The sequence below is a fragment of the Aulonocara stuartgranti genome, assembly GCF_965226115.1.
Source record: "Aulonocara stuartgranti genome assembly, chromosome: 17".
In the NCBI taxonomy this organism is placed as follows: domain Eukaryota; kingdom Metazoa; phylum Chordata; class Actinopteri; order Cichliformes; family Cichlidae; genus Aulonocara; species Aulonocara stuartgranti.
This window is the reverse complement of record NC_138953.1, coordinates 30002094-30015115: the sequence shown is the minus strand read 5'-3', so window position 1 is coordinate 30015115 and position 13022 is coordinate 30002094. Positions and strand designations below refer to the sequence as shown.

The 13022-nt window shown below is 40.5% G+C and overlaps 1 protein-coding gene across 3 annotated transcripts in view; it reads right to left on the bottom strand.

The window, feature by feature from the left end:
• Positions 1-13022, bottom strand: part of plxna4 (plexin A4) — a 255363-nt gene that overhangs the window by 33268 nt on the left and 209073 nt on the right. For all 3 annotated transcript variants that reach the window (XM_082509992.1, XM_082509991.1, XM_082509990.1), the window contains exons 18-22: positions 10963-11196; positions 10381-10527; positions 9661-9895; positions 8818-8960; positions 4087-4355 (exon numbers count right to left, since the gene is read on the bottom strand). In XM_082509992.1, the coding sequence (XP_082366118.1) occupies positions 4087-4355; positions 8818-8960; positions 9661-9895; positions 10381-10527; positions 10963-11196 (1028 nt within the window). The remainder of the gene's footprint in view (positions 1-4086; positions 4356-8817; positions 8961-9660; positions 9896-10380; positions 10528-10962; positions 11197-13022) is intronic.

The window sequence follows — 13022 nt, the reverse complement described above, 5'->3', positions numbered from 1 at the left end:
ACGTGCATTTTAATGTCCATATGACACAGTTAGTGTGACTCATTAATCAATATCCAGCCAATTAAGTTATAAAGAACCTTTCGTGTCACCTTTAATCAAATCAAATCACTTTTTTTCATTTACTGATAAACTGTTTGTTCACACTTTAGAATACAACGCAGCTCCTCCAGAATAATAGAGTTACAACAATATTAACAAGTCCTTACTCTGTCTAACAAACAATTTCTCACATTTTAAAAGCTGGAACCAGAAAGTATTTCACAGTTTTAAATGAAATCAATTTAATAATGAGTTGTTAAAAGTCCAAAATATATCGTGACAATCAACAAAGTATTATTTCATGACACCTATCCGTTTGTCTGCCTGTCTATCAAATTCAGCTTGAGGTGTCTCTCTTGCATTAAGGGGAAGTAGTAACTGCAGTTTCTTTGATTTTAGCCACATGCTAAAGCAGCACAGCTTGAAATGAGAAACCATTTCTATTTGTCACTATGGCTCTGGGTGGGTGAGGAAGATTGGTCATCATAAGTGTCAAACTGTCTTGCAGTGATGGCTTGCTACTGACTCGGACTTGTTGATGCATGTGCGCCGACATTTATTGCATTTATTGCTCACACCCAAACAGAGAGAGCGCTTATCCTTATACAAGGGGCCCTTCAGACCTGTGCGATGACAGGATGTCTGTGCATGAAGCCAAAGCAATATTGTGATTAACACATGAACATATTGGGTTTTCATCTTTTGACCAAAAATCAAAACTGCTATTTTGACGCGTCGACTGTCGCCAAACAAAACTTAAGGCTGCAAGAAAGGCAGTTTAACTCTGCATGATGAGGGATGCTGGTGTGGGGAGGCTTGGAGAGATGGAGGAATGAAGCAAAGAGAGGAGTTGAAGGAGGAGAATGCAGCAAGGAATGCGACAGATGGTTGTGGAAGGCTCTCGTTAGTTAGCTTGCCTAGTGGTTGTGCTTCAGCACAGGTTGAGATGGGACAGATGGAAGGATGTGTGTTCGTGTGTGGAAAGAGAGAGAGAGAGAGAGAGGGAAAAAGGCACACACACACACACACACACACACACACACACACACACAGATTTCTTGGAAGAGGAGGCAGTGGGTATCCGTGCTCAGATGCTGTGCCAGAGACACCCTGCTCACGCACTTTAAGCATTGATTTAGCAATCAAGAAAACAGGGGAGGGGAGGGGGGAGAAGGGGAGGAAGAGCTGGGAATATAGATTGAGGGAGTGAGTATAGGAGAGCAAATGAGTGATAACGATAGTGACGATGTTACACAAGGGACACAAGCTTCAAGCTTCAGAACTGAAGACAAACATGAGAGAGAGAGCAGCGAAGAGTGAGACGACGGAGTCAGGTAGTGAGGGAGGAGAATACTGAAAATGAACAAACAAGGAAAGAAAAAGAAAAGAGACAGAACAAATTAAAGAGGGACTGGGGGGTGGAGTGCTACTTCCTCCATCTTCACAGCCCCCTGCCTATATATCTGGGCTATTTTCAGTTGCTATCCAGCGACGCACCAGTCAGCCCACACTACAGGGTGGCAGAGCTTGCTCAAACTGCCTTATCACATCTGAAATGCATGCTGGGTTGTTGGAGAGCTAATAAGCGCAACGGTGGAGGAAGAATGAGATAAGGACAGTCTGATCAGTGCCAATCACAATCGTGTGTATGACAAATAGGGATTCAAACTGGGTGTGGATGTGTTGTAAACATGTGCTCTTTCCTCACTGCTGGCTGAATGCAATGACATTGTCGCCGGGGTTTCCATCTGCCCTGTCACCAAGGGTGAAGAGAAGGAAGTGTCAAAATAAAGTATCTTATATTCGGTGTCTACAGTTGTTGGTCATGCACAGGTCGCTGTAGAACTTTCTGTGACTATTTCCTTGTGAAGTTAATCCTAAATTCACTTTTGAATCAAATTCTCGTATGAGATTAATAATTATCTGCATGGAGAGCACACACAAGGCTCTGGTGACGCATAAACTGAGTGATCAAAGAGCTGCTCTCACGACTCGCCTGCGTGCCTTAAAGTCATCAGCTTTCCTCAGGTGGTGACACAGCTTTAAGTATCTGCATTGTCCTTGACCGCCTCTCCCTGTCTCTGCTGTACGCGCCATCTCTTATGCTGTATCTACTGCCGGGATCAGCAGTTACTCCATTGTTTAGTGGCTGCACCATATTCGGTGAGCTCTGGCTGCAGTTAATCAGCTTCCAGCCCAGACGGCAATAATTTCTCTCTGCATCACCAAGCAGAGCCTAAACAGGCGTTCATGAGGTGAATGTGCCCACTGTCTTCTGGATGGTACGGTGAACAGCATTAATTTCAGTCCCGTCTGCATATCCTTGCTGTGTTCATGCATTTGTCTTCGTTGGCCGAGAGTGAGTGAGGGTGTTTTTAGGCAGAAGGAGAATAAGAATTAGAATTGAAATGAGATGGACAACTTCATTTATGATATGCTTGTCAAATTATCTGGGGATGCCAAGACTTGAGTGACAACCTGCAAGTAAAAACAACATAACTTGTGTGTGTAGTGTAAGTATCAGTGAGCATGCACGCGCTACACACGTACAGCTGTGAGGAAGCCGGTTCACTCAAGAAACCATAATCATCACATTTACCAAACACCGTAGGCAGGAAGCATAATCACATACAGTGCTGTGTTCAAGTGCATGCCATTAAGGCTTTGACTGCAAATCCAACGGAGGATTGTGATTGTGCCAGAGTGCAAGCTTTTCACAGTCTCACTTTCTCCCGTTTTCATAAATGAGTTTTTTTTTTCCTCTTGAGCTATTTGAAATTGGATTCAGTGCTAATTAATTATAATTATTTTGCTAATGATGTGCACGGTAATACACGCTGGTGTTTCTGAGACAGAGCCAGCAATTCAAGGTCACAGGAGTTAATCCAAACATGTCAGGGGACACATCCAGTGCTTCACAGTAAAGAGGAACCTGTATAAAACGTCCATTTCTATTCCAAACCAACAAGAATACCAAGCTAGGTTCAGAAAAGCAGATGTTGTGTTAGATAACGCATTTTATGTGTACCTATAGACTGATCTGCTGTAACTTTATGACCAGTGACAGGTGAAGTGAATAACCCTGATTCTATCAAAAGTGAACCAAGGAAAGAAAAGTTGTGAACTAGGAACAGGGTCCAATAGATGAGCTACTGTTGCTCAAATTGCTGAAAAAGTTAATTATGGTTCTGATAAAAAAGCGCTAGAACACATAGTGCATCACCGTTTGTTGTCATTCCTGCAGACCAGTCAGGGTGGTCATACTAACCCCTGTCCACCAAGTATGGGCACTTAAGCATCAGAACTGGACCACAGAGCAATGGAAGAAGGTGGCTCAGTCTGATAAATCATGCCTTCTTTTATATGCGTGTGTTCCATGTGCTTTGCTTACTTGCAAACACTTGGCACCAGGAAGCACTATGAGAAGCGAGGCACTGTGATGCTTTGGGCAACCCTAACCCTAGCACCAGGTGGGTACCTACTGGTGCCCTGTTATTTCTTCAACCCTTGGGCCCTGTCATCCATGTGGATGTTACTTTTGACACATATTACCTACCTAAGCATTTTTGCAGAACATGTACACCTTCAGCAGGATTTAAACCCTGCCAAAAAGAAAAATGGTTCACAAAAATTTGAGAAGCACGACAATGAGTCTGAGGTGTTCACTTGACCTCTAAATTCTTCAGATCTCATTCCAATCAAGCATCTGTGGAATGTGCTGGACAATTAAGTCTGATAAATGGAGGCCCCCCCCTGCAACCTATACAACTAAAAGGATGCATTGCTAACATCCTGGTGCCAGATACCACAGCACACATAGTGGAGTTCATGCTTCGATGGTTCAGGGCTGTTTTGGCAGCATAAGGGGAACCAACACAATACGGTCAAGCATAGTACCATTAACTTACTATCAAAAAGGTAGGATATGTCTTGGTTAGAATATACAGCAAGGAAGACTAAATTGTCCTTCACCAACTATGTAACTTCAACTTCACTGATATCACAGTCTAACAAGTGCTCTACTTGGTTTTCATGCCTGCTCATTACCTGCGGAGGAGCAGTTTGGGGTGGTTTTTGCTCTCGAGGTTGCGGTCTATGAGGTCGGACAGCAGGTGCTTAAGGACATCAGTGGCATACTCCAACTTGCTCTGCAGCACTGTCATGATGAGTGAGGCCACATTGCCGCGGTCCCTCATTGAGAAACCACGCTGGGCCTCCAGAGTGCGAATAAAACACAGCAAGAAGATCTTGTTGTTAATGAGCTGACCAAAGAGCTTCAGCCCTTTCTCCACCTGCTCCTGGCGGTAGCCTGGCACCTGCACGGAAACAGAAGAAATGTTCACTTACTTAAAGAATACAGACTTTGAGTGGTACATTCAAGGCCATGACATACAGACTCAATTAGTCACTGGGTAATTCAAATGCACTGCTATTTATTACCTTACAAGATGTACAATGTGTTAAGTCTTCTTTTTAAAAATGACACTTTTAGGTAATGTTTATACAGATAGCATGTTGGACTAATCACAAAACAGTCAATAGGATTGAGAAAGTGACTCTATTGTGAACAAATTTTCCACCTTGTCACCCTCAAAGCATCACATTTCCTCCACCTTGCTGAATAAAATGCCAAAAACCTCTTAAGCAACTTTTCTCCTGCTCTACATTGTTCTGTTATTTCAATCGTTCTACAAATGTGTTTCTTTTTTACCCAAACACAAAGTTAAAATTGGCATGTCCATAGTCCATAGTGTTGGTGTTTTGTCCATCTTAATCCTTTCCTCTTATTAGTCTTATTAGTCTCCTCTTATTAGATGTGTTTCATCTATTCCCATCTTTGCCCTAAAAGAGTGTCCTGAGGAAAACTCTTTGCTGCAGTTGTTGGGAACACTTGTTGAGAACTGAATTCTCGCTCCAACCCTCTGAACCAGAAAAACCTTCGTGATCAGTTGTGGTCAACTTCCCTCAGTACACAATGGAGGACATAGTGCTGAATGGAAGCATGGAAGAAAAAAGTTATGCATCAGGATAAACAGGTTTTCTTTGATCATGACCATGCTACAGACGTGATTCAGAATGGGATGGAAAACACCGGAATTAAGAAAGCTTGATATGACAGAGGAATTCAGGGAATAGCAATACTCGTGAGACTTTGAGAGAGTTACTCGTCAAGGTTGCTGTCTATCGCCTCTTCTCTTTCGTTTATATACTAAACCCTTGGCACAGCCCATATGACAAAGTGAGCACATGAGAGGAATAAATATTAAAGGGAAAGACCATGTCATCAGCTTTTTTGCAGATGATGTCATACGATATCTTGTGGGGCGATAGTGGCTCAAGAGTTGGGCGTTCGTCTTGTAATCGGAAGGTTGCCGGTTCGAGCCCCGGCTCCGACAGTCTCGGTCGTTGTGTCCTTGGGCAAGACACTTCACCCGTTGACTACTGGTGCTGGTCAGAGGGCCCGGTGGCGCCAGTGTCTGGCAGCCTCGCCTCTGTCAGTGCGCCCCAGGGCGGCTGTGGCTACACTGTAGCTTGCCATCACCAGTGTGTGAATGGGTGGATGTGTAAAGTGTAAAGCGCTTTGGGGTCCTTAGGACCAAGTAAAGCGCTATACAAATACAGACCATTTACCATATATCCACAAAATTCAAACTATCATTTTTTTGTTTAATGTAATTAATACCTTCGCTGAGCATTCAGGGTACAAAATGAATGTGGTTAAAAAAGCCATGCTTGCGACAACATCATCTAAATATATAAAAAAAACATATATGAAAGAACATGAACTTTGTAATAGGCAATATTCTGGGCTATCAAGTATCGCAGGGGTGGGGGAACTCCAGGTGCCAAGGGCTGGTGTCCTGCAAGTTTTAGATATCACTTTTGGTCAACACACCTGAATCAAATGATTAGTTAATTTCCAGACCTCTGGAGAACTTCAAGACATGTTGAGGAGATACTTTAGCCACTTAAATCAAGGACACGTCTAAAACCTGCAGGACACCGGCCCTGGAGGCCTGGAGTTCCAAACCCCTGAAGTATTGCATAATTTTAAAACTATGTATCTTGGGAACATTATTAAATGCATTGCGTGGAATGACCTGTACTTGATAAAAAACTTTATTGAGAGCCGCAAAGAAAGCTTTAACAAGAAAATATTCTAAATAGGTTTCGTAATGTTCAGATTGAAAGAATTTTTTTTGATAAGTGGAGAACACACAAGGCCTTATAATGTCCATACATTATAAGGCACCAAGGAAAAGGTATGAAAAACATTTATAGGCTATGCGTTTTCGTACTTAAATGTATATGTAAGCATGTATATGCAGGACATTTGCAACTGGCACCCACATTTTCTTTCTCTTTTCAGTTTAGTTTTTCTCTGTTCCCTGGAATTTAGTTGATGTCAATATCAAAATTGTGAACAAAACTTTCAGTAAAAAAAAAAAAAAAAAAAGTGTCAAAATATTTATTCATTTAGAACACTTTCTTTGCAATTGCACGTACTATGAGTGTTTATGTTAATCAGAAGCACCGAGACTTGTAATAACAAAAACTATAAATTAAAAATTAAACTATAAATTAATAAATACACTATTTCCCTACATAAAAGTGCAGTTTAAAAGTAATAGGTTCATCCCATTGAATAAAAGATGGAAAAAGGGGGAGGAAAAGAATAAGGGAAAAGGATGAATCTGGGGAAATGAGAAGTTTAACATTTTACACTCTTTGTTGCACTTCATCTAAAGATTGAGAATAAAGGCAAGTAAACACTGAGCCTCTTTAGGGAATGTTTATTATTTTGATGCTGCTATATAAGCTGAAAGGGAGTGCAATGATGTGAATTTCCCTTGTCTGAGCCCAGATCATCCCTGCACCGTTTAAACAAGTAACTTGCTACACATTCCTCTCTTCTCCATTTTTTTTCCACACAAATAGCACCTAAGGAGATTATGTCTTTTTATCTGTCAAGAGCACTCGCGGTAAGACGGCATCTCTTTGCACCCAATGCAGCTGTCAACCAGCATATGTTCTGTCTTTCCACCTTTCATGGAAGTAGCTGTAATCTGCTGGGAATTATTGTTATATTGCAAGCCTAATTTCACACTGCTTGCCAAGATGTGTAGTGTGTCGGTGTATGCATGTGTTGAGCGTCAGATCGTTTTCTTTGTGTACAGGCTGCATACTGCATGACATGCAAGGAACACCGCGTGTGCTATACCTGTATGTGCTGGCTTTTGATTGACTAATTTTTCTACTTACATTTCTAGCACCTGGCATGTCTTCAAATATTTTAATACTGACAAAACTGCTTAAGTAAACCTAGACCAGCTTTCCAGCACCTGTGCTACTTCCGTCCACAGTAGACAGTCAAAAACTTGATACGGCGATATCTGATACATCAATAACAATTAAGTAGTCATCAGCAGCCCGAGACGAGCTTGCTGCTTTTTTCAGTAGGCTCCTTTTCCACATTATGCTCCTTATACAGTTCAATATTTATGCCAATTAAAATATAATTAATATTGCTTATTACTGGGAAATTCTCATCAAGGATACAGAGGCTAACCCTGAGGGCAGTGAAATAGGGGTCCAACATTCTCTTAATGGAACAAGACGACCTAGTCAATTACGGCTGTCTATCAATGTCACCAACTAAGGATAAATGACTTGATTTTTTTTCTTTTGCTTTTCTGCCTGTGATTGACTTTTAATTTGCTTTAAGGTGGGGAGAGAAAACGGCACAGCTTCTCGTATCATTAAGAATTATTAATGACACCACACTCCTGAATTGAGGGTTGCCTTGTTTGTTTTTGAAAAAGCGTGTTGTTGTCGGCCGTCAAAGGGGTTTTGTTTACCAGACAGCGACACAAACAACATCGGCGTCTATTTCACCCACTGTGCCCTACCACATTGTTAATTTGCTTGCTCATTTTGCTCTAATTTCAAATAAGGCTAATTGTTTTGCATCAGTTATTTGACGGATAAACAGTTAGACACGTACAGTTACACACTTGATTGATGAGAATATAGGTACAAGTTCTTATATTTACAGCTGTCTTCTTTCACGAATGTATTGAAAATTACAGCTTTCTATTTAATTGAAATGCTCTAAATATTTGACCTGGGCATGCTAGTGGAAAACTTCACTTTACGGCCTCCATTTCTGATTTGTGTTGCACTTCTCACAGAGTCACTGCTGCTTAGTGAGTACTTTGCAAGGGTTTACAGATAAGTTCCAAACAAACTATGGGAGACCATGGCAATCTGCTAGTGACCAAAGCAATCTCAATCTTGTTTTTGGAACAACACTCAACCTCCTACGACAACTCGCTAACAAGTAAAAGGGAACACCTTTTTTACCTAGTGTGTGATTGGTCTTTAGGTCTGAATGACTGGTGCTTAGTAAACAACTTTACAGCGACTGCCAGGAACAATTCACAACTGGTTGAGGAGTATTAATTTTTCTTTAGCGACAAGTACTTGGTGGTCACCAACCGGCCTGGATGACTCGGGGCCTTATATAGAGTCTGTGTGTCAACAATTTATCACAAACAGAGAATCCTAATAGAAAGTCAATTTGAAAGAGTAGGAATGTTTTCATAGACTAAAAGTGCCTATTTATTTTATTTAAAAAGAAAGAAAGAAAGAAAGAAAGAAAGAAAGAAAGAAAGAAAGAAAGAAAGAAAGAAAGAAAGAAAGAAAGAAAGAAAGAAAGAAAGAAAGAAAGAATAAATAGTTGCATTTTCCTTTGTAATAAAAATTGGTGAATCATACCTCCAGATCTCTCAGGACAGGATGCTCCTCAATGCCTGGGAAGAGGACTCTCATGGTATAGGTCCTGTAGTCCAAGAAGGGGATACCTGCACCATCTAGATCACTGGTCAATTCATGGATGTCTGTCTGCAGCTCTGCAAATGCTAATAAACCAAACAGAAAATTGTTTATTAGTATATATACATATAAGTCTTACATAACTCTTAGCTAGGCTATAACCTATTATTATATAGATTTTACCATATAAAATAATATCTAAAATAGTATCTAACATGGTCTGCCAGCAAAACATGTTATTTCTTAGATGTTTTGCCTCTACCCTGCCTTCAGTTTATCTATCTTTATCTTCCTGTTTATCTGCATGAGCTTACCTTTTGTTTCTTAGTTGCTTCCTGTATAATTTTGAAGGGCATTTCCTTGTGGCTCACTACATTTTTACTTTTTGATTTTGTTTTATTTCTGTCCTCATTATTACCTGATGAAAGGTACCTCTTTCCTATTTTGTTTTTAAATTCCTCTAGCACAAAGACAGCAATCTAAAAGTTAAAGTGGATAGATATTGGAGGTACCATAGAAAACTAGGTACTATTTAAAAGAAAAAAAAAACTTTACAACCTACCTAATCACAAACAAGTTCTTGTCACAATGATGATGTGGTAAATGGACTTGTTCCTATATAATGCTTTCTCATAACCTATTGATTAAATAGGAAATTTCTAGTATTGCTAACAAAGATTTAATTAAACCGTGTAAATAGATTTAATGAACCAAAATTCTTTAGATGTTCTTGGAAACAAATGTGTAAAATGAATATACTGATCTGCACTAGCATGAACCTCTTACCCTCTTTGCACTCTAGAGCCACACGTGACTCCAGGTTGTCCATCTGCATCTGCAGCCTTTTCAAGGTGAGGTCACTCTCACGAGACTTGCGTTTATAGGCAATGAGCACTGCCACGATGACAAGGATGAGCAGGGCACCGGCTGCAGCAATGCCAATGATTGCAGTGCTGCTGAGGGGGCTGTCGGACGTGATGTGGACCGAACCTGGTGAATTCTCGATGCCGCCCACACGTGCCTTATGACAGTAACAGACAAAAGGGGAGATTATAGCTATTACATTGATGTGGTTAAGTCAACGTCCAAGCTCAGACACACAGACAGACATATTGATTTGTGTACACACTTCTGTTTTTTTCTATGATGCTGGGTTCAGGTGGTAAGATCAGGAAATGCCTTGTTCAAAGTGGTCTCTCTTAAAACCACAAATGGAATCTTCATTGAGTTTTCTGGGGCTCTAATGCTTCTTATTGAAGGCTTATTTGTTTGTGTTTTGTCTGCTTGTGGGCACTAACCGCACAGCTGATTGGATTAGAGCCATAATCTGAATGGGAGTGGACAAGTGGAAGGATAGAAAGCAACGCAAGGAATGTCTGTTGGTCTGTCTGTCAAACTCTCAATCGATTTTTAGGTCTGTCAGCCTTCTCCAACACTGCCTGCCTCTCCGTCGTTTGTCTGTCTTGCTCTATGTCTTGACGTTGCGACATGTGCTGTGTCACTCACCAGGATCTTATGTCGACCAATCAGGTTAGGGGACTCGCAGAGGAGCTGGTTCTCTGACACTGTTAAAATGCAGGGCTTCTCTCCAATCAGAACTGTGTAGTTCAGCTTTCCATTTCCGCTATTGGTCGCTGGAAGGAAATTCCGCCCCTTCAAAAGAATAATGATTGATGTTATTGCTGTCAGCGTCAAAGTGGAAGGGTTAGAGAAATAAGAGTCAAATGATATATGTTTATGTTTATCTATATATTCGTACTGCAAAGCTGGGCAAAGATATGTTATGTGCAATGCTCTACAATTTATTTTACTTGGGTATGCAAATGATCAGTTTAAGCTGAGCTTTCTATACCTATAATATTTAACCTGAGACATGTTACTGATCTCGGGTTAGTTTTCACAGACTAACCCAAGATACAGATATCATTTCTAAGCTGTGTACTATATGAATTTTAAGATATACACAATCATTACTGGCAAAATATCTTAATTTAAAGTCTTTACATTCAGACAAAAGGCAATAAAAGATAATAAAATATTATAACAATGAAAACTGAGTGTATATGTGGGTGAGTGATATCTTCCTACTTTCAGTATAATGGGCGATCCAGGTTTAAGCTCCAGGACTCCGGATGGACTAATCGGTTCAAATTCCGGATTGGGGAAGTAGATGAAGTTGGTGTTATTGAGTGTGATCTGCAAGTCATCCAATTTAAAGCCGAACTCTTCAGGTCTTTCAGGTACTTCTTGGTGTCTGGCTAGGCTGATGGGCAGCTCTGGAGCCTGGCACACCATAGTTGTAGGACCTAGTATGTCGCAGAACTAATTCACAAAGAAAAGCACATAAGTGAATTTATCGCCTGCAAATTACTGCATTTATACAAAAATATAGATTATTTATTAACAAATTTCTCGTGGTTGGATCTCAGCATGCATCATACCCAAACTGCCTGACTGTGTTCCCAGTTAGCTCACTCACTTTATTGGCAGTGCTAATGTGCCAACCCATACAGTCAAAAGTCATTAGTGTCAGCCTTTTATGTCACACTTGTGCATTTCACTAAACCCACTGGAGACACAATAGAAACTGGAAGCTCCTCCATTTCCAAGTGCAAAGAAGAACCTGTTGTATTTTCCTCAAAGGAAGCCACTAAATGAGGTGCAGTTAGAAAGCTTGTGCAGTCTCACCGCAATCACGCTTTGATGTGTGAAGATTCAGGAGTGATAACTAAGTCTTACCATCCCTTCTTTACCCTCCACAAAGAACCCTCCCCAGCCTCTCATCACTTCTTTATTCCATCCTGTTATTCCTGTCTGTGATCTTTTCTTCTCTCTTTGACAAATTCTTATTCCCTCAGTCATCTTTCTCGATCCCGCTTTTTTGCTCAATTACAGCGCCTCACATCTTTTTGTGTCCCACTCCTGTTTTTTCCCCTCATTCTCGTCTTTGCTGAGGTTTCTCATTTGACATGTGATGTTATTTAAATTGCTCATTTGGTGTCAAAACCAGTTTTAAAAACAAAGACAGACTGACGCGCAACTGTCAAACGACGCACACCTTTCAACATCCCCTTAACGTTTTCATTCCTCTCCGTCTGTCAGGGTTTCATTCTCAGACATTTCACATTTTCACACTAACCTCTGCCATGCAGTCATTCAAACTATTGCCTGTCACCCTAATTGGCTCCTTGAATATCAAATTGACAAATCCTGCAAGGACATCTTTGACAAGGATCATGCACTGGTACAAGAAGGTAATAGAGGAAAAGAAAGAAAGAAAGAAAAAGTAACAAAAACTCTTTTTGCGGACAAATGCTTTGGATGTCCATTTTTACTCCTTTTCATTTAGATCTGAGCTGTGTCAGATTGAGACTATATCGTGACACGCTGAGACACTTGAGATACGATGCCTAAAAGAGGCACATCTGAGCACAGATGTTAAACGTGGTGTCGGGCTATGCTTAAATGGACCAAGAAAGATAGCATTACCACCTTTTGTTACTTCCTTTTATTTCAAAGAGATCGCAGAGCCCCAAGCATGGCATTACCTATCCTCGCCTGGGTAAAGAGGCTAATCACTGTGGTTTCTAATTCAATATCAAAGTTCCTATTTGTTACACAGTGGCGATGAATTACATTATTCCCTATTCAGTTGCAACCTGTTGATTTTGCACTGCAGTGCCACTGAATTTTCTTCCTAGCCCTACAAATAAAGAATTTAGTAATGCTCTGGACTAAATGAAACTTTATGGCTGACTATATAGCTCGCCGTGTTCATTTAAATTAGCCACTTTCTTTTGTTCCTGGGCCACATTAGTAAAAGTAAAATAAAATTGCATGGAAATAGGTCAACAAGTATTGATTTTTTTGTGGTTTTGCCTCTGTGTACCAACACAGCGGATATTTAAATCAAACAATCCAGAATTGACTAAAGTACAGACTTTCACATTTGACTCAAGGGCTGTAACAACACTTTACCACTAACTCTTTAGGAATTACATGTGCACCTATCTTTAGACTACAAAGGAAGTGGACAAAGTGGTGTGGGCTGTCATTTCATTATTCCATGACAAATTAAGCAGATTTCAAGAGATCAAAGACATAGCAACAAGTTGCAAAATTATGGACCTAACAGTGAACAATGGAAT